General features: G+C 36.8%; 1 protein-coding gene across 2 annotated transcripts in view; it reads left to right on the top strand.

Moving 5' to 3' along the window:
* Positions 1–25,771, top strand: part of KIF13B (kinesin family member 13B) — a 209,443-nt gene that overhangs the window by 74,348 nt on the left and 109,324 nt on the right. For both annotated transcript variants that reach the window (XM_040467565.1, XM_040467638.1), the window contains 8 exons: positions 900–1,080; positions 4,812–4,899; positions 7,866–8,000; positions 10,184–10,296; positions 11,526–11,637; positions 19,727–19,939; positions 21,305–21,415; positions 24,276–24,410. In XM_040467565.1, the coding sequence (XP_040323499.1) occupies positions 900–1,080; positions 4,812–4,899; positions 7,866–8,000; positions 10,184–10,296; positions 11,526–11,637; positions 19,727–19,939; positions 21,305–21,415; positions 24,276–24,410 (1,088 nt within the window). The remainder of the gene's footprint in view (positions 1–899; positions 1,081–4,811; positions 4,900–7,865; positions 8,001–10,183; positions 10,297–11,525; positions 11,638–19,726; positions 19,940–21,304; positions 21,416–24,275; positions 24,411–25,771) is intronic.

Below are 25,771 nucleotides of genomic sequence, written 5' to 3'. Positions count from 1 at the left end.
TAGAGAAAGAAGATTACTCTGGTTTTTACACTGTTGCCAAAGGGTAGTAAGTTAATTTGCTCTGGGGCCTATAGGGATAATGTGTATTTTTTGTGCTATGATTAGTGGTTGGGAACAGTCACAGTAGTATTCATCATATGGATCTTCCCAGTTAATTTTAGAAAACTAGTTAGACCTCACTTTTTTTCAGTTGTTTTAGGTAATTTTTTTTAAAGAATGAAGATGTTTAAATTATGTTTTTATTTTCTTCCTAAAAGGTGCTTATTTATTTTGAAAGAGAGAAAGCGTGCGTGCGCAGGGCAGTGGGGGCAGAGAGAGAGAGGGAGAGAGAGAATCCTAAGCAGGCTCCATGCTGTCAGCTTGAAGCCTGAGGCAGGGCTCGGTCCCACGAGCTGTGAGATCACTACCTGAACCAAAATCAAAAGTTGGATGCTCAACCAGCTGAGCCACCCAGGCTCCCCAAAAGTGTTTACTTTATTTTTTTTTTTAATTTTTTTTTTTTAACATTTTATTTATTTTTGGGACAGAGAGAGACAGAGCATGAACGGGGGAGGGTTAGAAAGAGAGGGAGACACAGAATCGGAAACAGGCTCCAGGCTCTGAGCCATCAGCCCAGAGCCTGACGTGGAGCTCGAACTCACAGACCGCGAGATCGTGACCTGGCTGAAGTCGGACGCTTAACTGACTGCGCCACCCAGGCGCCCCAAGTGTTTACTTTAGATTTTACATGTGTAATAGGAAAGCTTCCATATTTGGTTAGTCTTATCATTATACTTGGTATATTTCTTATTTTATTTTGGGCATTTTACTAAGTGCTATAATTTATTATGAGCAATGGAATGGGAGTTATGTATTTAAACTTCTCAGAGACAGTAATAACTATGATTTCCACTTTATAGGATCTGGAAAATCTTATACCATGATGGGCACAGCCGACCAACCTGGATTAATTCCAAGACTTTGCAGTGGACTCTTTGAACGAACTCAGAAAGAGGAAAATGAAGAGCAGAGTTTTAAAGTAGAAGTGTCCTATATGGAAATTTATAATGAAAAAGTTAGAGACCTTCTTGATCCCAAAGGGTAAAGGACTTTGAAACTTTAATGTTATAGCATTAAGGACTAAAACAGACTTCTAAATTGACTTAAGTGAATTTTTTTATATTGAACTCTCATAGAGTTCTTTGTGCTTTTATCTGTTTATCTAGTTATTGTCCTTGTGACTGTGTTTTCAGTCACATTGAGCAGCTTCCTGCAGTCAATTCTGGCTTTTGAGTTTAGGGCTGAGTTGGGGAGGGAAGTATTGTTGAGCCACATGTATTTGCCTCATACTGCCTTTTTTCACATACATCCAAAGCCACAAACAAAAAATATGCAATGAAAATTAAGTTGCTTAGTATCATGAGGGACTGGTATCTTTAATCAAGTGGAGTTTCTTTCTTTCTTTTCTTTCTTTTATAAAAGGCCAAGAAATTTCTGGTCATTAGCCATTTTTTCTTTGCTTGCTGAGAAGGGCATAATCAGAGATTTGAAACCTGGACTTTAGGATAGTTAACTTTAAAGATCCCCAGAGAAAAAGAATGTCCCATTTTATGGCATAGACTTTGAAAGAGAAGTGGTTTGAAAGTATTAGAAAGCCTTAGAAAATGCTGTTCTCACTCTGCAGTCATAACTGAACCTAATGAGGAAGATAAGTATCTGAGGAAATCTGTCCATTGCACAGTTTTCTGAGTCAGATTTTAAGGAAGTGCAACAATGGTGAAAAAGAAACAGATAATAACCACAGCATGTGGTTTATAGATGTGAGAACAGTGTTTATAAGGTCAAAGAGCCACATGAACTGAGGCTTAGAATGTGGAGTTACAAGGGGATGCATAATTATGTTTGGATGAAGAAGATGATCAAAAAAAGGTGGTCTTAGAAGCAGTGAATCACAGTGACGCTCAATCGTAAGAAAACGTGTCAATCCCTCACTGGTATCTGTTTTCTTTGTCAAAGGTAATGATCTTCAGTCCTTTCACAATGACATTCAATTGGCACTTAGTGTTTCTCTGTAAAACTTAACATTTAGGGGCGCCTGAGTGGCTCAGTTGGTTAAGTGTGTGACATCGGCTCAGGTCATGATCTCACAGTTCATGAGTTCGAGCCCCGTGTCGGGCTCTGTGCTGACAGCTCAGAGCCTAGAGCCTGCTTTGGATTCTGTGTCTCCCTCTTTCTCTGCCCCTCCCCCAGTCATTCTCTCTCTCTCTCTCTCTCTCTCTCTCTCTCTCTCTCTCTCTCAAAAATAAATAAACATTAAAAAAAAAAAACCTTAACATTTATTGAATGATCATTATTACATGCCGAGCACTAGGCAAGTTGTAAAGGAAGATCTCACAGTGTGGACAGAATGAGAGTTTTGGAAACAAGTAATTATAATACAGTGCAGTGATGCTTTTAAATTATGAAGGAGGCTTATATAAAATAGGTATGGGGAAAGAGGGAATGAGGAGAAGGGAAGAGTCCACGAAGAGTACTGGATGATTTTTGTGCTGAGTAGCAGTTTGTCCACTGAGAAGTTAGGTGAGAACCATTCAGGCATAGGGGACAACCTATGCTAAAAGGATGGAGGTATAAGACCTCACTTGCTTGGAGAGTGACCCCACTGTCCAGGGTGGCTGGAGGACCCTGAGCATGGCTGGAGGGCACTGAGCATGAAAATCTAAACAGGGAACCAAAGGAGGCCAGAGGTAGGAAGGTTCTAGCTTAAGTACCCACATCTTGCTGAATACTGTGTCCTTGTACTTTTTCTGCATCTTCACCTCAGTGAAGAGCATCACTTTCTTTGAGATCCCAAAGTTCTTCTTGCCAGGAATTCTTAGCTGACTTTGTATTCCACATTGCTTGTGTGCAATAGTTCCAACTTTTATCCACAGTTTGCCTGGAGTCTTTAATAATTTCTTATGTTTGTCTTGTATATAGTTAGTATTTAACAGCATGGGCTTGGGGTTCACATAGCTCTGCATCTGGGTCCCTCTAATTGTTACCTATTAAGCAAATTTCATATGCTGTCTAGGCCTCATTTGTACAAAGGGGATGATAATATTACACAATATTGCAGAGGGCTGTTGTGAAGATTGGCTGGGATGATACACCTGAGGTCTTAGAACAGTTACATAGTAAGTGCTCAGTTAGCTGCTGTTGTCTCCTCCATGAAAGTTTCTTGAGGATTTTTGTAATGTTTCTGAGGAGTTGAAGTGAATAGAATTAAAAACTCTAAAGGTGATCCCTTTTCAGTGAAAGACTGTCTGAGAGAACTTAGTTTTTTAAATCAAGTACTGATTTTATGAATTCAGTATCTACTGTGTGTAATGATGTAATTATGTTGTTTTATACTCAGGAGGTAATACAGTACACATTATCTTTAAAAGAAAAGAAAGGGGCGCCTGGGTGGCGCAGTCGGTTAAGCATCCGACTTCAGCCAGGTCACGATCTCGCGGTCTGTGAGTTCGAGCCCCGCGTCGGGCTCTGGGCTGATGGCTCAGAGCCTGGACCCTGTTTCTGATTCTGTGTCTCCCTCTCTCTCTGCCCCTCCCCCGTTCATGCTCTGTCTCTCTCTGTCCCAAAAAAATAAATAAACGTTAAAAAAAAAAAAAAAAAAAGAAAAGAAAAATTAAAGGAAAAAGTTATAGTATATCTTGAGATCAGAATTAAGTCAAATATTTGTTCTATATTTACTTCATGTACAGTTCTATAGTGGTAAGTGAAATTTTTGGTGGTTGATCCTAGGGTGCTAGAGGATTCCAAATCATTAGAAAATCAGTACATAAAATAAGAATCACTTGTAATCTCACCAGCAACAAATATTCTTTTTTTCATTGTAATGTTTATATTTAAAAATTTTTTTAATGTTTATTTTTGAGAGGTGGGGGAGGGGCAGAGGGGGGTGGGGACACAGAATTCGAAGCAGGCTCCAGGCTGTGTGCTGTGAGCATAGAGCCTGATGAAGAGCTGGAACCCATGAACTGTGAGATCATGACCTGAGCCGAAGTCAGACGCTTAACCTACTGAGCCACTCAGGTGCCCCATTGTATTGTTTATATTTTTTAAGGAGCTTTTTTGAGAGAGAATTCATGTACTATACAATCATCAACAAATATTCTTAATGTTTTTTGGTTGATGTATAAGTATGCTGTATGTTCTAGGTTTTGGCAGATTCCCCTTACGGGGTTTATTAGTTCTTTGTTTTAAGTGGTATTTATTTATTTTTTAATCATGAATAAGTATTTAATTATACTGAATCCTTTTCACTACATTTATTGAAATGATTGTGTTTTGTTCCCCATTTAGTCTATCAGTCTAGTGTGATAATGGGCATGAATCAGTGTTAAAACAACCTAGCAGCCCTGGGATCAGCCTATTGTTACATTTTTAAATCATGATTAAATTCAGTGTATTGGCTTGTTTGTTTTTATTCATGACTGAGATTGGTCTGAGCTTTCTTGCACAGTTAACATTTATTGAGTTCTGTTCTTTGTACCACTTTCTGTGAAATGACAAGTAGATTGTTTGTATTTATTTGACTCTGCATTCTTTGTGGTAGGAAATAGACATCCCACAGTGTACCCTTTTGAGTGATGTGATATTTTACCACATTATGAAGTTTTTCTTACCAGTCAAGATTTTAAATTTTGGTTTAGATTCTTCTTGAATCAAGTTAGTTGGTTCTTTTTACTTGGGATCTTTATTGAATTCAGTGTATATTTTTATGGAGGACAATTGAGTCCTTTTAAAAACACGTTATTGTTTTAAAATTCTTTCTTTTTAATGAGCAGAAGTCGTCAAACGTTAAAAGTCAGAGAGCACAGTGTGTTGGGACCCTATGTCGATGGACTTTCTAAACTGGCTGTCACAAGCTACAAGGTAATAACATCCTTTATGTAAACTGCTTACAGTCACTGTAGCAAATTACTTCTTGTTTAAATTGTGATGATGATTTTTCTTGAAATTAAAAAAAATTACAGTAGTATTACTTAAAAGCTACTTTTTACAAAAATCTGTCTTGAAAAGCTATGTATGGCTATTAGGACAGTTTAATTTTGAGAGAAGGTTATACACATTTGCCAAGCATACCTGGTCATCTGTTGTGAGATACATATTTTTTCATATTTTATGAACTCTAAAATTGTGATATTCCTTATGGTTACATCTTAAAATTATAAATGGCAGCATTTTTCTTCCCTAGCAGTACATAAAATAATGAAGTTGCTTATGATTTCATTGATTTAATGAAATAAAATATATGAATTGGGTAGTTGGAATTCAAAGTCTGTTTCTAATTTGAGAGGATCACGCATTGGTCTTTTATTCTCTTCATTTTCCAACTTCACACTTCTGCTTTGTGTGGATCCATCAGGCTTTGCGTGTTGGGGAAATGGGGGTGGAGTGAGATGCTGTGATGTCATGTACCTCGGATTAAGAGTCACAATATTGATCTGGTGATACTTAATCCTATTGTGTGACTCTTGTATGACTTTGGAGTCATCTCCCTCACTAAAAGCCTCTTTGTCCCAAGTTATAAAACGGAAATTAGTTGTATTGTCTTGAGTATATTATGTGGTAGGCCCATTTGGTTTTTTTTGTTCTTTAATCAGTTCTGTCATTTGGTCAATGATACTTCATTTAGTAGGTGTTAGTTACTTCATTTGGTTAACATCTGTTGAACATCTATCATGTGCCAGACATTGTACTAGGTGCTGAGGATATAAAAAATGAATGAGATGGTCCATCCCCTCAAGATACTTGTAGATGTTATTATAAAGGTATTCTGAAACAAAATGACTAAGAGCAATGAGAAATTCTTGTCTAGGATTAGTAGTTTGGAGAAGGGGGATACCTAACTTAAATGAATATGTTTGGGGAGGGTGGAGTCTAGGAAGACTTCCTGGAGGAGATCAAATGAGATAATGCATGTGAAAAGTCTTTGAGAAACCTAGGGTATTAATGTTAGTAAGTATTGTTATTTTAATAATGATTATTTGAGGACTTATTTATACAACACTGGAGAGAGATCAAGATGTTTTTGAATGCTCAGAGGAGATTGGAAAGTGACAAGAGACATTTTGCTTGTTTAAAAAATTTAAAGGCTCAGGGCACCTGGGTGGCTCAGTCAGTTGAACTTCTGACTTTGGCTCAGGTCATGATCTCATGGTTCATGAGTTTGAGCCTCACATCAGGCTCGCTACTAACAGCCTGTTAGTGGAGAACCCACTTAAGATCCTCTCTCCCCTTCTCTTTCTGGCCTTCCCCCGCTTGTGTGCACGTGCTCTCTCTCTGTAGAAAAAAAAAGGACTCAATACAGAGTTTATGCATGAGACAACAAATTAGAGGCCAATGAATAAGTGTAGGTTAAATAGGGTGAAGCTTTTACATTCAGTCTCAGGATGGTCAGATTTAATAGATCTAAAAAATTTTGAATTTTTCTTTTTGTGTTGAATTTTCCATTTTGGTGCTTACTTAAACTTCTCTTTATAGTTAATGTTTCTACTTTGAGGCTTTTTATTTGTCATATAGAATTTTTCCTTAAACATTATTCTTTTTCATCGCTATGGCAAAATAGAAAATTATGATTTTCAAAGTTTTTTATATGTATGTGTCAGTTAGGATTGTGTTAGCTGCAAGTAACAGGAAAATATAATAGGATTTAAGTTCTTTAGAATGTGAATTGTTATCTATTTTGTTCATTATTTTCAGTATTCAAAATGCACTAGCATCTAATAGGTGACTTCAATATATATTTAAATGAATAAATGAAAGAATGAATGGTGAGAGGGCTGATATAGTGGCTCCAAGATGCTGTTAGGGACCTAGATTCCTTCCAGCTTTCCACATAGAGCCAGCTCTGTAGTAATACCCTTATTCTCATAGTTCAAAATCTTAGCTCTTAGAACCAAGATGTGACAGCATGCCTACTACCTTTAAGGAGAATTCCCAGATGACTTTACATCTCATTCACTAAAACTTAGTCCTATGGCCAGACTGAGCTGCAAGGGCATCTGGGAAATATAGACTCTTAGTTCCACGGCAAGGTGCTTAGCTAAAATTTGGGTTCCTTTACTAGAAAGAAAAGGAGATGGGGTAAGAGGAGACAACTAGTCAACTCTTTCATACATACCATCTTTCTTGTTCCTCATTAAAATTCTTGTAAGGTAGATAATATTATAGCTCTGTACTGTTATTTATGAAACTAGAATTCAGTTTGGTTAAGTAACTATTTTTAGAGCTTGTAACATTTAAAAAAATGAAGATCCCATCCCATGATCTTTCAAGTGCATCTTGCTGTCTCCTTTTAGCAGTAATGGCAACGAAGTAGTAAATCTGTGCAGACATTCATTTCTTGATGTCTCAGTTTTCAGAAACAGGTCTGGTATAATACACACTAACATGGGTGACGCAGCACTGCTATGCCTGTGTGAAGGGTTTAGAATCATTTTGTTTGTTGCTTATTCATATGATCTAATTTAACAGTTGTCTTCTGTTGCTTCTGTCATTAAAGAAACTAAATGTTTTGAAATTTCTAGATTAGATGAGGGGTGGCATCGTATGTTTGTCCATCTTGTGGGTCTCCACCGTGGCTTCTAAACTTTCCTAATTCTCAAAGCTGCTACTTTATTTGGCATCTACAGAAAATAAATGTGGTTTTGTTTTTAGTTTTCAGAGACAGCATTGGCTATTTTACTCTGTTGGGCTTAATGTTCACTGAAAAACAAAGTGTAGATGTGTAAACTCCAAATGTGGTTGTCTGAGTAATGATACTTGTAATGCATTTCATAGGATAGCAGAGTTTTATTTGACAATGCAATGTGTATCTATGACTTGTTTCCACTTAGGATATTGAGTCTTTGATGTCTGAGGGTAACAAGTCTCGTACAGTTGCTGCCACGAACATGAATGAGGAGAGCAGCCGATCCCATGCTGTCTTCAAAATCACCCTTACCCATACTTTATATGATGTGAAGTCTGGGGTAGGTATTCAGATGCCTGACCTTTTTGTTTGTTTGTTTGTTTAATATTTTAAAAGTGGATCACGATTTATCTTACTCTATTCCTTCAAGTGTCATATAACTTAGAATCCTAGCTAGACATGGGTATGAATTAGGAGTCAGCAAGAAACAGAAGCCACTGTAGATTAACAGAAAGGGATTTAACAGAGGGAATTGGGTGATTACAGCGTTGTTAGAACACCTGAGGGGGAGTGGGCTCTAGAGTAAATCTCTAGGAATAATCACACAGATCTCACCCATCAAGGATGAGACTACCTCTGAGGCTACCACCAGGGCTGTGAGATCCAGGCATGCTCAGTAGCTGTGATCTAGGCCATAGGAGTTAATGAAGCTGCCTCTTAGTGACCTGGAAGCTGGAGAATGTAAGCTGAGACACTTGTAGAAACCCTCATATTTCCGTGATCCTGCTTGCCAGCAGAAAACAGCCAAAACAGTCCGGGGGATGACCTCTACTTTACTTCTCCTTTCCAAATCTGAAGCACATGTATCTGCTTGACAGAACCTAAGTCACATCATGAACCCTGGCTGTAAGGGAATCTGAAAAATGTAGTTTTTAGCCCCATCCTGTCCAACTAAAGGAACGTGGAACAGAAGTTAAACATGCTGATGGTTCTGTGTCTCTGCCACAGAATTTTTTGAGCTTTAAACTTTGATGGCTGACTGCAGAAGCTAATGTTAACTCTAGCTAATTTAGTAGAGATTCTTTTGAAATGTTCTCTTCTGCTAAACAGCTAAGTATTAGAAGGAATAAACTATACTGGGGAAATTGTACTATAAAAGTATCGGATTTGTAATGTTTTGAATACTTGGTTTTGAAGCTTATGAAGAGTAAACAGAGCCAGAGATGTATATGCTTCCACCATACTGAAACCTTTCTTGGTTTAGTACTTACTTTTTATGTGAATATTTGCGTATTTTATTATGATGCCTTACCCCCCCACCCCAGCAAATCAGTTTCAAATGCCAGAAGCTAAAATAATCATGCTGGCAAAATGCTAGATTTTGGTAAGATTTTCATTTGCTGAAAGCATATTTTTCTTTTTTTTGCCATAACAGCAAGATTAGTGTAACAACAAAGAGTTCTTTGTTTTCTGTTTCCTTTTCAGCATAAAACAAAAAACATACTGATGACTTTTTTTTTTAAACCAAAAGTACTTTTGATTTGGGAAGCCGAATATCATTTTGTTAGCAACATAGTTTATTTATGGAAATAAATATAAATGTGTATATTAAAGAAAAGTTTTAAAAAATAATTCAGTCTGGGGGGTGCCTGGGTGGCTCAGTCAGTTAAGCATCTGACTTCGGCTCAGGTCATGATCTCACGGTTCCTGAGTTCGAGCCCCACATCAGGCTCTGTGCTGACAGCTCAGAGCCTGGAGCCTGCTTCCAATTCTGTGTCTCCCTCTCTCTCTGCCCTTCTCTTGCTCTGACTCTCTCCCTCTCAAAAATAAATAAACATTAAAAAAAAAAAAAAAGATCCAGTCTGTAGATTTGGGCATTGCTTTCCCACATTTCTTGTATTTCTGCTGAAGTATAAAATATGTGTTATGTGTGTGATTACATTACAGAACATTTTTGATAAAGGACATATCAATATATGTGTATATATATAATAACTAGAAAAATATGTAAGTTTATACTTGAAACTATGAAGTAAGGGAATTATTATATATAAATAATATGAAAAACTTAAGCAAGTGTTGGGTTTTTGAAAGACCCCATTATATAAAATTTTAATTTTTTTTTTTTTTACATCAGTAAGAATTGCAAATATTTTCCTTCAGGGTTATTGGTAAATATTTGTGAAATTTTAAACAACTTTATATCATTAAAATTTATATTTTACAAGTGCCATTATATGAAAATTTTATTGGGCTCCCTTCAAATATCCCATTTGGGGGGCACTATTTTTCTGAGGCAGCTTTCACTCTTATCTGAATTAGTAAAGCCGTGAATATTTTGTGTGTATCTATCTACTACTAGACTGGACCGTTCTCTTACACTGTTTTATGTGAGCACAAGATAATTTTGAAATAACAGTAAATGTTTTAATAAAGGATTTAGATAATAAAATCATTCGGTAGAGATGTAGCATTTTCTGTATTCTTTAACTGTTTATAAGTGTTTGTTGATTTACTTTGTAGACATCTGGAGAGAAAGTGGGCAAACTGAGCTTGGTTGACTTAGCTGGCAGCGAGCGGGCAACGAAAACTGGAGCCGCAGGGGACAGGTTGAAGGAGGGGAGCAACATCAACAAGTAAGTTTTCCAGAAGCTTACTTTTATTACTTTACTGACTTAAGAGCCAAATGGGGAACTTCTGTGGTTATTAAAAGAATAAGGTTCTGGAATTATTGAGGCTATATTGAATAAATAATTGAGAATATTTTCATATATATATATACTTTTTTCAAATATATATCTATATTTATATAGACATAGATATTTATGGGCCCAAGCATATTTTATGTTTTGTTGAGATGTCTAATGGGGCTGAAGAGCACAGTCAAGTCAGAGGTTTCTCAAGAGCAGCCCTACTGAGATTTGGGGTGATTCTTTGTCCCAGGGACTGTTCTTTTGTGTTGTAGGATGTTTAGCAGCATCCCTGGCCTTACTCACTAGATGGCAGTAGTACCTGCCACCTCTCTTCTCCCACCCCCAGCTGTAACAACCCAAACATATCTGTGGACATTGCCAGCTGCTCCCTGTTTGGGGCACAGTAGCCCTCCACGGGAGAACCACTGGTCTAAGCTATGGAAAAGCTGTTGAGACATCTCAGCCTGGGTGTCACGGTCTGAGCAAACATCAACCTGTGTACTAGCCACGTTGAGCTTTTCCTTTTATGACTGTTGTGGTGCTTATTTATACCAAGAAGCCGGGGTTTTATAAAGTAATATTTTGTGTACCAATTCCTTTAAATGGTTATATTTTCTACCTCAAGCTAAATTATTAGCTCCTGTGGGCAGGAATCCAGAAGGAAACACAGTGAGAGTCACTAACTGGAGATCATAAAAGACCATCATCCAGATGCTATGTTGTTATTGTATTATTGAATGGTGATATATATGAATGATATTGTGTGTGATATATTTATAGATATATATGACATAGATAGATAGATACACTGACACACATATATAAATGTTTTTGCCTTATACTAAGTTTTAATTAATTGTATTGTGTTTGTGGCTTCCTTTCTTAAAGATATGTGGTGTTTGTATCTTATCTTAACCTAAAGGTTTACAGCTCATGTTGCTATTTACAAAAATGAAAAAAAATAATAGAGCTAAGCAATTTAATTGCTTGCAGTAGTATTAGAAGGATATTAGCTTTTAGAGTTCATGGGTTTTTAAACTGAGCAACAAAATGCTGATGGCAGTGCTGTTCTAATGCAGGTACAAGGCATCTTGATGTTCAGTTTTGTGCTAAAATATGACACTTAATATACTCAGTTTTTTATGGTTATTCCGGTTTGTTGCACCATGCAGGTCCCTCACGACCCTCGGTCTCGTTATCTCAGCCCTAGCAGATCAGAGTGCTGGCAAAAACAAGAATAAATTTGTTCCATATCGTGACTCAGTTCTCACTTGGCTGCTCAAAGTAAGCTCCCCACTCCCCCACCCCCATCCTTTCTGGCGTACTCTTAGTGGTTGGTAGAAAGGAAGAGAAGAGTAGATTGTTAATTCCTCCCAATTACCATTTCTTCTAATAATGTTCAAGTTTAAAATCTTACATGATAATCATAGTTTCAGTAGATTAAGCACCTGATTCATCAGAATCTGGAAGCAATGGGATTTAGGGCACACTGAATCACAGAGTTGCCTCTGAGATTTTGGGGTGTAGCAGAAGGACCTCCTGCTAATCTGATAGCCTAGTGAGTCATAGGAAAGGATTTCCACTGTCTTATGGACTCAGCTGGACTACTCTGTCTTTCTCACAGACTCCTTTTGTTTGACTGACATTTTGGACCTTGTTTTTCTGTTTAACATCAAGGCTACTCATGATCATTTTAATTTACTTTCAGCTTAGGTGTTGTTTAAGGATACAGAGTAGAGCACACAGTCATTAATTTGTTAATTGACTTAGTATATATAAGATAGATGGAAATGAGAAAGAAAAAAGACTATGGAGTGCTATGAGGAGAATGTAAAGAAATGTAAGACCCTCCTCCCTCTATAATAGCTCAGGATCTAGTAAGGGAGATAAGATGTGTACACAAAATATTATAAAAGAGTCAGTGATTCCATAAGAGAGATAGTAAGGACATGTAATAGGTGTTTGGTGAAGAGAGAGGCTATTTCCAGGTCTCTTCTCGTCTTCAAGTTTCCCTGTAGTCTCTTTTTTTTTTTTTTTAAGTTTATTTATTTTGAGAGAGAGAGAGAGAGAGAGAGAGAGAGAGAGAATAAGCAGGGGAGGGGCACAGAGATGGAGAGAGAGAATCCCAAGTAGGCTTTATGCTGCCCGACACGGAGCTCAATCTCAGGAACCATGAGATCATGATTTGAGCCAAAATCAAGAGTGAGACGCTTAACCGACTGAGCCACCTAGGCAGGCGCCCCTCCCTGTAGTCCTCTTGGAGGTGTCGTGGTGAATTGGCTATGGGACTGGGAGCTAGAGGATTGAAAATCCAGTGACAGTTTAACTCTGTATAGAGTTACCAATCTAGAACAAAATATTTTACCTAATACTTTTTCTATTTTTTTAAAATAAAGAAATAATTTTATGAGCTCTGTTTAGTTTTGTGATAGGTTATTCTGTCACTGATCAAGACTTTATTGAACACCTGTTGCTCACTGTGCTAGGGGTTGAGAATATAACACTTAGTATAGGACACAACTCCTTTTTTTGGCTGTTTTAAAATTTTATTTTATTTTTTATTTTAATTCCAGTGTAGTTAACATACAATGTTAACTACATTAGTTTCAGGTGTACAATATAGTGATTCAACAATTCCATACATCACCCAGTGCTCTTCACGACAAGTGCACCTCCTAATCCCCATACCATAATTCACCTCCCCACCCCTGTAACCATCAGTTTGTTCTTTATAGTTATGAGTCAGCTTCTTGGTTTGTCTCCCTCTCTCTCTTTTGTTGTTCCCTTTGCTTGTTTGTTTTGTTTCTTAAATTCCACATATGAGTGATATCATGCAGTATTTGTCTTTCCCTGACTGACTTATTTTTGCTTAGTATTATTCTCCGTAGCTCTATCCATGTCATTGCAAATGGCAAGATTTCATTCCTTTTCATGGCTGAATAATATTCCATTGTGTGTATATACCACTTCTTTATCGATTCATCAGTTGATGGACACTTGGGCTGCTTTTGTAATTTGCCTATTGTAAAAAGTACTGCTATAAACACTGGGGTGCATGTATCCTTTTACATTAGTGTTTTTGTATTGTTTGGGCACATACCCAACAGTGGGATTACTAGATTTTAGGGTACTTCTATTTTTAACTTTTTGAGGAACCTCCATACTTTTTCCAGAGTTTCTGCACCATTTTACATTCCACGAACAGTGCAGGAGGGTTCCTTTTTTTCCACATCCTCTCCAACACTTATTATTTTTTTGTGTTTTTTATTTTAGCCATTCTGAGAGGTATGAAGTAATTTTAATTTCCATTTCCCTGATGATGAGTGATGTTGAGCACTTTTCATGTGTCTGTTGGCCATCTGGATGTCTTCTTTGGAGAAATGTCTGTTCATGTCTTCTGCCCATTTTCTAATTGGATTGTTCATTATTTATTTTTTTGGTGTTGATTTGCGTAAATTCTTTGTATATTTTGGATACTAACTCTTTATCACATAAGTCATTTGCAAATAATCTTCTTTCATTCAGTAGGTTGCCTTTCAGTTTCATTTACTGTTTCCTTCACTGTGCAGAAGCTTTTTATTTTGAAGTAGTCCTAATAGTTTATTTTTGCTTTTATTTCCCTTGCCTCCAGAGATATATCTAGACAGATGTTGCTATAGCCAATGTCACAGACATTTCTGTGCTCTCTTCTAGGATTTTGTTTTAAATTTTTTTAACGTTTATTTATTTTTGAGAGAGAGAGAGTGGGGGAGGGGCAGAGAGACAGAGGGATACATAGAATCTGAAGCAGGCTCCAGGCTCCAAGCTGTCAGCACAGAGCCCAATTTGGGGCTCAACCCACAAACCATGATATCATGACCTGAGCTGAAGTCAGACGCTTAACCGACTGAGCCACCCAGGTGCCCCTCTTCTAGGATTTTTTATGGTTTCACCTCAATTAAAGGTGTTTTTAATCTATTTTGAATTTATTTTTGTGGGTGGTGTAAGATAAGTGGTCCAGTTTCATTCTGGACCACTCAGTTACATTCATTCAAATGTAGCTGATGCCATTTGTTGAAGAGACTTTCTTTTTCCCATTGGATATTCTTTCCTGCTTTGTCGAAGATAAATTGAGCATGTAATTGTGGGTTTATTTTTGGGTTTTCTGTTCCGCCTCATTGATCTATATGTCTGTTTTTGTGCCAGTACCATTACATTTTGATTTCTCCAGCCTTGTAATATAACTTGAAATTTGGAATTGTTTTCCAAAATTGCTGTGACTATTCAGGGTCTTTTGTGGTTCCATACAAATTTTAGGATTTTTTGTTATAGTTCTGTGAAAAACGCTATTAGTATTTTGATAGGGACTGCATTAAATGTGTAGACTGCTTTGGGTAGTATGGACATTTTAACAATATTTGTTATTCCAAGGTGACACAACTTTTGACTTAGTCTATAACATGTTTATAAAGGAAGCTGGGTTTTCTTCTATTTTCTACTCTCTCAAAAGGTTAGTGGTATTCATCTTTACTTTCTAGAACTCTGCACACCATTTGAGCATGCTTCATTAAGTGAAACTGGCCACAGTGTAAAAAATCAGGTAGATTACTTCCATCGGCCAAAATGCAAAAAAAAAAAAAAAAAAAAAAAAGAAATTTAAAACAAAAGAATAAACAAACAAAATTTGATAATTAAAAAACACTTGTAGATAGGTCTTGAATTTAAGGGGTATTACAAAACATTAATCATGCTGGTCATCAGTAATTAACCTTGAAATCTCATGTGTTTAATTTCCAGGAGACATTTTGATAAGATACTCATTTATTCCTCAGACTTTCCCACAGAAACGTTTCCTGATCATTCATGATTATTCCCTGGATGTGCCTGATTTAAAAGACATAATATTCATTGTCCTGTTTCAGTGTTACTACCTCAGTCCATTTAAACAAACACTAGGAAATATCTTTTATTAAATTAATTCACAGAATTAAAATAGCCAGTGTAATTATTGAGTGTCCATTCCATAGGTTGGAGGCCAGAAGAATCAATTACTTTGCAAAGTGCTTCATACACATGATCTCATTTACTTCTCTGAAAGCAAATGGTAATGTTCCCATGTTACAGTGGGACAGTGGTCGCAGAAATAAGATTAGGGCTGACTTCGCTGCCCATCTTCTCTTGCCTAGGCTATGTAGTGTACATCCTGTCAAAGGTTACTTTTCGTTAGAAGGAGAAACACTTTACTTTTACCACATGTTGATAGAAACTCATGAAAATACTTGAAGAACAAAACTAAATATTTTCGAAAACTCACTTTATCTTCTGTTCAATAAAATTAGGTTGTAATTATAACATCCGTGTGTCAGTTCTTAGGCTAAAAAAATGAACTTTTCTTGTCATGTTTTTTACTTGAAAACTATGTGACCTTCTTTGTCATGTGTCACTTTTGCAGCAAGATCACAAGTGGGGCATTTTTGCAAAACTTATTCCGATATTTAAACAGTTTTCCCAAAGGCCTCTCAGAATCCATTGATACATAAATCAGTCTCCTTTGAAGTAGCTTTTATGCCCTTTTTGCTCTGTCCTTCTTTAATTCTAAATTAGTCTAACTCTCCCTGATCCTTGTTCGACTTCGTATGATTCTAGTATTCTCCAACATAGCTATCATTGAACTCATAAAATTGCTCAGCCTTTATCAGATTTGCAGTTTCTTTTAAAAGTGTTTTTGCATTGTATTTGCATTATAATTGTGTTATGCTCTTGATATTTACCACATCTGAGAGTCAGAGAAAATGAGTACCCTAGGTGATTTGGTGGGGCATACCCTAGGTGATTTGGTGGGTTCTCAGTGGAGAACCATTTCTTATCAAGAGATTTTTTTGCTTCTCTGTGTAACCTTCTAAATGTGAGCCTCTTAACATCAAATAATTTCTGGTAATAAACACTCAAATAATACGTATCTTTTGACTTCATCCACCTTCTTCATTCTTACTGCCACTTACCTAATGAAGGCAACTTTCATCCCTTGCCTGGATGATTGAAACATCTCCCTTGAGTTTTTTTATTAATCCATTCCTTCTTTATAGTAAGGTTGTACTGTCTTAAAATTAATACTCTTCTTAAACTTCAGTCTCTTCAATAATTCTGTTAGAGGCCCTTATGATAAAGTCCAAATTCTTTAATGACTTGTGACTTTCTAGGCCTTCAGTAATCTGACCCTTCACTACCTCTTACTGTTCTTCTTGCTCTTAATATGATCAGTCCTAGCTAAGTGTTGAGTCCTCTTACTTCTAGGACATTATTCTTACCGTGTTTGGAACATTCTTCCTCCTCTCTACAATCTCCCCTCCCACTGCCCTCCCCATAAATCTTTATCTGGACAATGCTTATTCATCTTAGGTCTCAAATGTCACTTTCTCTGAAAGTCTTCCCTACCGTTTCAAGACTGGGCTTTCTGCTCATTCTCTGTTTTCTGTGACCATGTTGTGTTTATCCCTACTCTAGTTCTTACCGTGTTGTATGTAGAGCACCACCCTCTAGATGTAAACGCTGTAAAGAGCTGAGTGAATGAGTACCTTCAGCTCTGCTCTGAACCAGCATTATGACCTTTGGTAAGTCTGTCAATCTTCCTGGGTCTCAATTTCTCATCTGTAAAATGAAGTAATTTCATTAGATGACTTCAAAGAGTTCTTTCAGCTTCAAAAAATCCTGCCTTCCAAAATTCAATTTCTTTCCTATGTCCATTTAATTTGCAATTGCCACATTTGAAACAAAGCTTGCCTGATTTGCCTAATTAAACAATTAAAGAGTAACAAGAAGCTTTATACTTTCTCCTTGAATGAGTGCCAGTTCTTTTGTTGCTGTTTCCTTTTTGCTAATGGCATGAGGCCATTTTTGAATATAAGCATATTGTTACTCATGCACAAGGGCTTTTAAAATATCAAGTATTTGTCATTTGCCAGGTTTCCTTTTCTCAGCACAAATTAAAGCACAATATGCATGCTTTTTCCCTTTGGTAGTTATTGTTACAAATCCCCTTTTACCCAATAGCATTTGCTGTTCATGTGGGCTAACAGAATGCTGTAGTTCTTGAAGGGCAACACTCCACCATGGTGCTGTTGGTGAACTGAATTATAATCTGACATGTAATTCATGTGATCTTTATATATAACATTGGAATTTCATTAATGTGCATCTTGGTATTCTTCTGGACGTTGCCAAAGCTGGGCACCAACAGTGTGATATCAGTGTCTAAAAGTGAAGAGGAAAGCAAGTGATCACACAGACTTGGCGGAAGTTGCTTCTGCTTTCTAGAGTCCAGATTACTTATGTTTCCTTCCTTTTCATGTGCTGGAGTGTATTTCCTTCAAAGACCTCATTAAGCTTTGTTTTCTGTGGAAAACCTAGTTTTCAGTAGTGGATGAATAAACAGATACATAGTCTGTGATTGTATTGAACTATTAGCAGTACCTAGGGAATTATTTTGACTCTGGCACTAAGACAAAATAACTTGGAAAGCTATCCAGTCACCTTACTTGCTCCTCAGATCTGAGCTCTCGCTCTGTTGCCAAGTGGCACTTTGTTGCTATATTATTGTGGGTGACTGTGGGGAGTGAAATCATATTGGACTTGAAGGCAGAATACAACTGGATTAGAATATTGTTCAGTTTACTAGTTCTGGATCTTTAGGCAGAGTATTTGACCTGCTTTGTCAGAACAAACCTCTGGTTTTTCTTTTGTTTTTTATCTGTAAAATAATTCACAAAAGGCTGAGGACTAAGTAAAATTTGTACAAGGATGGTATAAATCACAGATTGCACAAACAAATTTTAGATATATTGATATTGGAAAAACCTTTTATCTTCAAAGATAAAAAGTTGACTTTTTTATGATCTTTGATTCCCCATATTGGCCTGCTTGAGAATCCATAATTCAGTGATATCCTATTGCTGAAAGAGGGTATCAGATCTCTTTTTTTGGGTTGTTCTTTTCATCTTGGGATAGTATATTAGGGTATTATTAGATGTCTATTGCTATGTAACAGATTACCTCTAAAACTTAATAGCTAAAAACAACAACCATTTATTGTCTCATAGTTTCTGTGGGTCAGGATTCTCGGGGTTGGCTAACCAAGTGGTTCTGGCTGGGGTCTCCCATGTGGCTGCAATCAAAGTGTCATCTGGGGCCGTCATTGCAAGGTTTGACCTGGGGTTGGATCTGCTCACCTCAGTGGTTGTTGGCAGGCTCCAGAAGATCTCTTTCCATATTCACTTTTGAGGTCTCTTCATAGGGCCACTTCACTTCATGACAGTGGTTTCCCAAGAGTGAGAGAAAATACCCACAACAGAAGCCATAGTCTTTTTATAATCTAACCTCAAAAGTGACATGCCATCACTTCTGCTGTATTCTGTTCCTTAGAAGTAAATCAGAAGTCCTTCCCACACTCAAGAGAGGGGGATGGTACTGAGGTGTGAATACCTGGAGATGAGGATCCTGGGGGGCTGTCTTAGAGGCCGCCTGCCACAGGAGGGTGACATACAGCCTTTGGATGGTGAAGCGGAGTCCGGGTGGACTTGATTTCTAGTTTTGTAATTCTGAGTTATATGTAGTTGTTTTTTAGTGTTGTCAAGTGAAAGTTTTTTGAATTTGTTGGAGCCTGTTCTAAAGCCCATTTCACCATACTGATCAGTTTTAGTATAATGAAGAGAGTATCTTTTCTTCAGCACCCTTGTCTGAACTGTAGAAGTGGTCGTGTAGAAAGTAAAGCCTGTTTGAATAGTTTTTGAAGTGCTGTCAGAGGGAATAAAATCAGGTGCCTCCAACATATCTTTTGTTTTAAAGACTATAATTCTACCTAGAATTCTTGAAAAATTCTTGAAAAAAATTACAAGATGACTGATAGTCTGTAACAGCAACACTTTCTGAGCCATTATTTAGGCTTCACATAGATTCCAAGTACATGGCATCATGCGCTAGATTGTAGGTAATCACTCTTTGATCAGATAACAAATAACATTATGATTGTTCAGTTTCTCTAAGGAAGATTTTTAGTCATTTAAGAAATCATTGTTTTTTGTTTTGAGTAGTGTGCTGACTTACGACATCATATTGCCTGTTAGAAGAGGACAAATTAACTTAGAACCAATTGTTATTAAACTGAAATAAATGGAGCCTTTTTTGTATTTCCCCGTCCTTTCTTAATAACCAGATCTCCCTTCTGCAGAAACGTAGCTTGGCAGAGAAGAAAGAGCATGGGACTGGGGTTCAGCATATCGGTATTTCAGTTCTAGTTTTGTCCTTAAATATGTGTTCTCTCACCCTTTCTGACTTCATCTTTCTCACATGATGTTTTCTTCCAACTTAAAAATCCTACTCAATTTCATTCTTCATCTAGGACAGTCTTGGGGGTAACAGCAAGACAGCCATGGTGGCCACTGTTAGTCCAGCCGCTGATAACTATGATGAAACCCTTTCAACTCTGCGGTATGCAGACCGCGCCAAGCACATCGTGAACCATGCTGTGGTGAATGAGGATCCTAATGCACGAATTATCCGGGATCTCCGGGAAGAAGTAGAAAAGCTCCGAGAACAGCTAACTAAAGCAGAGGTATAAGGCACAGCCAAGCCACACTTTATGGGTCTAGGAAAAGCTAGAACTTGAATTTCTTCCCCTTAGCTGTAAGTGCTAAGTACTCCACTTAAAATTTTTGAGTTTCCTATAGTAAGAGAAATTTGAGATGAATAATAAATAAAGGCAGATAGATTTTCATAGTTGAAATTTAGAGAGTTTTTTTTTTTTTTACAGGTGTAAAAGGATTGAACAGAAAGAGAGAATATAGGGAATTGAGAAAATGTTCCTTTCCACAGTATAGGCAGCAGACAAGAAAGAAGAGGTATAATTGAATAAGGGAGAGAGGGAGAGAGATGCTTGAAACAAAATATATAATTTTAGCGCAGAAAATGGCGAAGAGTGGGCATAGACTAACTGGAAGAGAACTCAAGCAGATATTTGCTGTATCATTTGTTCACTGGCTGAAGTCAGAATGAAAATCTTAAGGACATCTTCCACTTCTTGATAACCTAGTTTTTTCATGTGGCTTAATTATGTTTATAGAAAAAGTATTTTATAGCAGAAATACCCACCTATTTAGAGGTACTCTATTTCTACTACCCTATGTACATTCTATAACGTATGGTATTTATGTTCCATTACTGAATTTGAAACCTACACAATTCTAACCTGCAACCAAATGTTTTTCTTTTGAAAAGTGAAATAAAATACCAGATTCAGGATCTCTACTTTATTAGCATTTCTGTTCCCACAATTTCCCAGGACTATGGGACTCTTTCTTGGTGTTGGGACATTAGCCCTTTCTTTTCTTATAACCTGTTTTCTGGTAGTAGATTGGTAAAATACATGGTCAAAACGTCATTTTGGTTATATTTTTGCCTGTTGAAACTTATCCTGTTTTTATAAGAATAATTTTATGGTTTATTAAGATTCTTTGAAATTTTGTTTCTGTCTTCCTGGTATTAATAACACCATTCAGTTTGTAACATGTACGTCTGTATATACTTGAATCAATACCTGAAGTCATCAGTAGAGACTAGAATGAATCCTGTGTATAAGTCTAGATATATGACCTATTGGGATTTAAAAATAAGCCCTTGAGAACTTGAACTTTCTGCAAAGCTACATCTTCACAGTGACAATTGGTTGGAAGAAAAGGAAGCAGTTAGGTCTTCCTTTCAAGCCCACCTTGGATGACTGAATGAGCTTGTGGGGTGCATACAGTCTGGATGCTGTGTGTCAGTGGCATTCATTGTTATGTCTTAAGTAGATCAGAGACCTTGGTGACTTGTAGAGCTGAGAGGAGGCAGGCAGACTGTTATTTTTATCCTTCTGGATTTAGTTAATGCTTTCTTCAGAGCATGGTACAGACATTTCATGAAATAAACATTTTGCTTATAGGCAATGAAATCTCCAGAGCTAAAAGACCGGCTAGAAGAATCAGAGAAGCTAATCCAGGAAATGACTGTGACCTGGGAGGAGAAATTAAGGAAAACCGAGGAGATTGCACAGGTTTGTGCTTTCTGATTAAAGACACAGAAACCTCTTGGCAGTTTGTGCAATGCAACTCAGATGTCATTTTGGGTTCCTATTTTGATTTTTTAGCTTTGAAGATGGCAAATCTAGCACCACTAATAAGAACCTAGATTCAAGAGTCTCTGCCTTACAAAGATAAAGAAGACAAATTACAATTAATTGTTCATTGTGTAAGAAATACTTGTTTAGGGTCATAGAAGTTTTTTAAATGAAATAACTACTTTGTAGCCTCTGACTCTGAATACCTAGTTAAGTAAGACCTAAGGAACTTACCCAAACTATAAAATGCTTAGTGGTAGATATATTAGGCTGTAAGCCTCTGGCTTCATTATGACAACTCAGTAAAAGTAATATGAAATACCTAAATTTGAGGTGACTGTCTCTCACACTTAATACAGGTAGAGTTGTGAAATTTTAAGGTAGGAACATTAGCGTTTGGAAAGAATCTTAAATGTCTAGTTGTTTACTTAATAAAAGACTTGCTCCATGGCTTTCCTGTTAGATGGATGTTCAGCCTCTGCTCTTAAAAATAGTATGTGGAGTTCAGTACCCCATTGAGTAGTCTTTTCATGGTAAGGTAACCTCTGCCTGTTCCCCTCCTTTTCTAAAGTTAAAAATCTCTAGTGTTTTCAGCGGTTTCTTGTTTAGTAAATATATATAACTTGGTATTTCTTTTGTCACCCAGCAGGTTCCATCTTTAAATGTGCTGCCCAGAATCAATCTATACATCAGATGTTGTAGGATGGTACTACTGTTATGTAGCATAAAGTGGATGTTATATTTATATTAGTGCAGACAGACTTTAAATATTTTTTATTATAGTCATTTTCAAAATAGATGAAAACAAGAGAAGAGTATGATGAATCTACATGTACCATCACCCAGTTTCATTAAAGATCACCATGTAATCCATCTTGTTTTAACTGTATCCCTATCCTGGGTTATTTTAATACATATCCTTCAAATTACAGAGAAGAGAATATTCCAGTGTATGAACTCCATTTCTCGTAACATATTTCACTTGTTTTTCATAAATTATAAGTCATTCTAATAATTATCCAGTTTAGAACTAATTTGTGTGAGCCTTTTTGAGCTACTCCAAAAGTAAACATTGACCCTGAAGTGCTGCTGTATTTGAGTTGCTTTGCTGCTACAAGACAGGGTCAGTCTTAAGTAAAATTGCAGTGCGAATACTGGTGAATACTGGTGAATCTTATCCTTAGCATCTTTTCCTTACCTAACTGTTCTTTGCCTCTTTCACACGTCCCTTTTGAGAACCCTGCCTGATTTTATCTCACACCTCATTTAGCACCTTATCTTTGCAAGCCCCCAGGCTTCAGTGCTGCTGAGCTTGCTAACTCCTCTTTCATGGGAAAAGACCTGGTCTGTTAGTCATTGACCTTTTTCCAAAAGAGACGAGCATATCCCAAATTGTATTTCTGGCAGTATAGCCACAAATTGTTAATAAGTCTTCTGGGAAGAAAAATGGTCCATGGTCAAATCACTTTGGGATGGTATCCCTAAAAATAGCAAATTCTTCAGGCTGTAATTTAATTGTGCTGCAAACTTACTGTGTGGCCCTAATTAAATGACTTAGCCTGTCTTGTCTTTCCTCAGAATCAAAGGCTTTTGGTGGCTGTGACTCATTACTATTTGTTATTTATATATAGTCAAAGACACCCTACTTTGCCCCAATTTATATACTTTAATCGTAGAGCATTGGTTGCAGGAGTCATGCGTATCCCCCTATATGCAGACATTCATATATTGTGTGGTCTCAGAGACAGTCATAAAAAAGAAAGGTTCATACTCTTATTCTGAAAGTAGTACTTGATGCATATGCAAGTTTTATTCATTTATTTATTTAGCACATGCTCAAGCAGAGAAGGGGCAGCAGGGAGGTAGAGAGAAAGAGAGAGAGAGAGAGAGAGAATGAGAATAAGAATGAATATGAATTGCAAGCAGGCTCCACGCCCAGTGCAGAGCCCAACATGCAGCAGGGTCGATCTTAACATTGTGAGATCATGACCCGAGCCAAAATCACAAGTCAAATGCTTAACTGACTGAGCCACCAGGTGCCCCTACAAGTTTTATTTTGGTAACTTTACAAACCTGATGTTTTGAGTGCTCACTGGTTATGCACTGTTCTTGCTAGGTGCCAGGAATTCACAGTGGATAGATAGGATCCATGCCCTCATAGAGAAATGGTCAAGTAAACAAGTCTGAGTTACCAAGTATGAGAACAAGTATACTTCAGATAGAAGAAACAGGTGTAAAATCTCTTAAGAGAGCATTCTTGACACTTTGAGGGACCTGGAAGAGTTCCATTTAACTATAGCACAGGCTTTGAGAGTAGGAATGATAAGACATGAAAGTGGAGAGGAAACGGGCTAGATTGAAGGGCCTTGTGGACTTTGTTGAGGGAGTTTGGCCCTTATCTTGCTGGGGAATCACTGAGGGTATCAAGCAAGGGAGTGTATTGAAAATTTGGCCTTTTAGAAAGATCACAGTTGGTAAAACACCTTTCCTCATATGTATAGAACTAAGTGAGAAACACAAATTCAAGATGTTAGATATTTTTAAGAAGGAACATTGAGAATTCAATAGTATACTTGGTTGCTATTGGTAATGGCTTATTTTTCAAAACAAAGTTTTAATTAACAAAATGAAAAACATTATATAGTTTGGAAAGAAAAAATGCAATAATCTATAATACCATGTCCTAAGATAACATAATTAAATTATAAAATTATTTAATGATTATTCCAACGTGAGACCTTTTATATCTTGCTGTGTCAATAGCTATGGAATTAATCCTTCTCTAATACATTTATAGGAGCGACAGAAGCAACTTGAGAGTCTTGGAATATCTCTTCAATCTTCTGGGATTAAAGTTGGGGATGATAAATGCTTCCTTGTTAATCTGAATGCTGATCCTGCTCTGAATGAACTTCTGGTTTACTATTTAAAGGTGAAGTAACAGGCTTTGCTGCTATTTCCAGCCATGATATAGAACAATATTTCATAGTATTTTTTTTAACTTGAAGAAATATGCTTATTCAAAAATAATGAATAATGAATTAACACAATTGTTTCTATTCGAATAAACTAGAAGGTAGAAAAATATTGAGTTTCTGAGATTAGTTACCCTTTTTAGTCTTCAAGTGTTGTAATTCAACCTAGTAATATAAAAACTAATATTCTGATGTTATTTTCAAGACATTAAGTATCTTAGCTACTATGATTGACTGTGATTTATGCCAGGGAGCTAAGTAGATAACTTTAAAGCTTAAAGAATGACTTTTCGAACTAAACAATTTATTAGCAGACTAAAGTTTTTGTCATTTATATGAAGCACACCCTTTTCTGAGTGGTTATCAGATTACAAGAGGAAATGTTTAAAGAAAGTTATGGTGTAGGACCACTTACTATGAAATTTGTTTCCAGTAATTTAGGAAAATTCAAAAATTTGGATTATTGACTTTTAAAAAAAGAATAGATGACTTAGAGAGTGAGAGGGTCAGAAACCCAAATAGCGATGTATGTTGAAATCTGTAAATTGTGGCACTTATCAGGAAGACAAGAGACAACTTTAGAATAAGCAGGAATCCTGAGACACTACATAAATTACGAGGAGGAGCTCACCAAAATCCCCTTGTCCCAGGGCATAAGTGAATTAGGTAATGGACTATATGATTTTGACTTGTGGTTAATATATACTGGGAGGAAATCTTTTCCACCCTTACAATATGGATACTATATATGTAGGTTTAACTGAAGGGACTAAGAAATTAAAGATAATGAGCTGGTAAAGTTGGAAACTGCTTTAAAATTAGAAAATTGTTTGGTTTCATTTCTAAAGAGACTAAAGAATTCACGATGCATTGGCTAGTTTCCCAGGTTTTATTAAAGATATCCTGGGGTAATTGGTTTGTGTTATTTTGATAAATAAAGCCCCTTTATTAATGAGTATCTGATACCATGTTGTAGTATGCTGTGAATTAAATTGTGTTTTTGATACATATAGTATATGTGCACTCTCAGCTGTTGTGTTCAAGTGGGAGCAACATGGGAGTGGCAGGGAGATGACCCACGTTTTTAGTTTGGTATGCTGCTGAACGGATGTGTGATCTCAAGTCCTTTGCCCCCTCCAGTCTACAGACCCATCCTCTATAGAAGGGTGCTTTCCCTGTCTGACTCCCTCACAGGAGCCCTATGAGGATTAAATAAGACTTGATATTTACAAAGTACTTTGTAAACAGAAGCACTGTAAAATATAAAATATTCCACATACCATCTTCTTACTTGATACTCAGCGTGGTACCTTATGTA

This window comes from Herpailurus yagouaroundi, unplaced genomic scaffold (assembly GCF_014898765.1).
Source record: "Herpailurus yagouaroundi ecotype Mexico unplaced genomic scaffold, PumYag 28, whole genome shotgun sequence".
NCBI lineage: Eukaryota > Metazoa > Chordata > Mammalia > Carnivora > Felidae > Herpailurus > Herpailurus yagouaroundi.
This window is presented reverse-complemented; position numbering and strand designations above follow the sequence as displayed.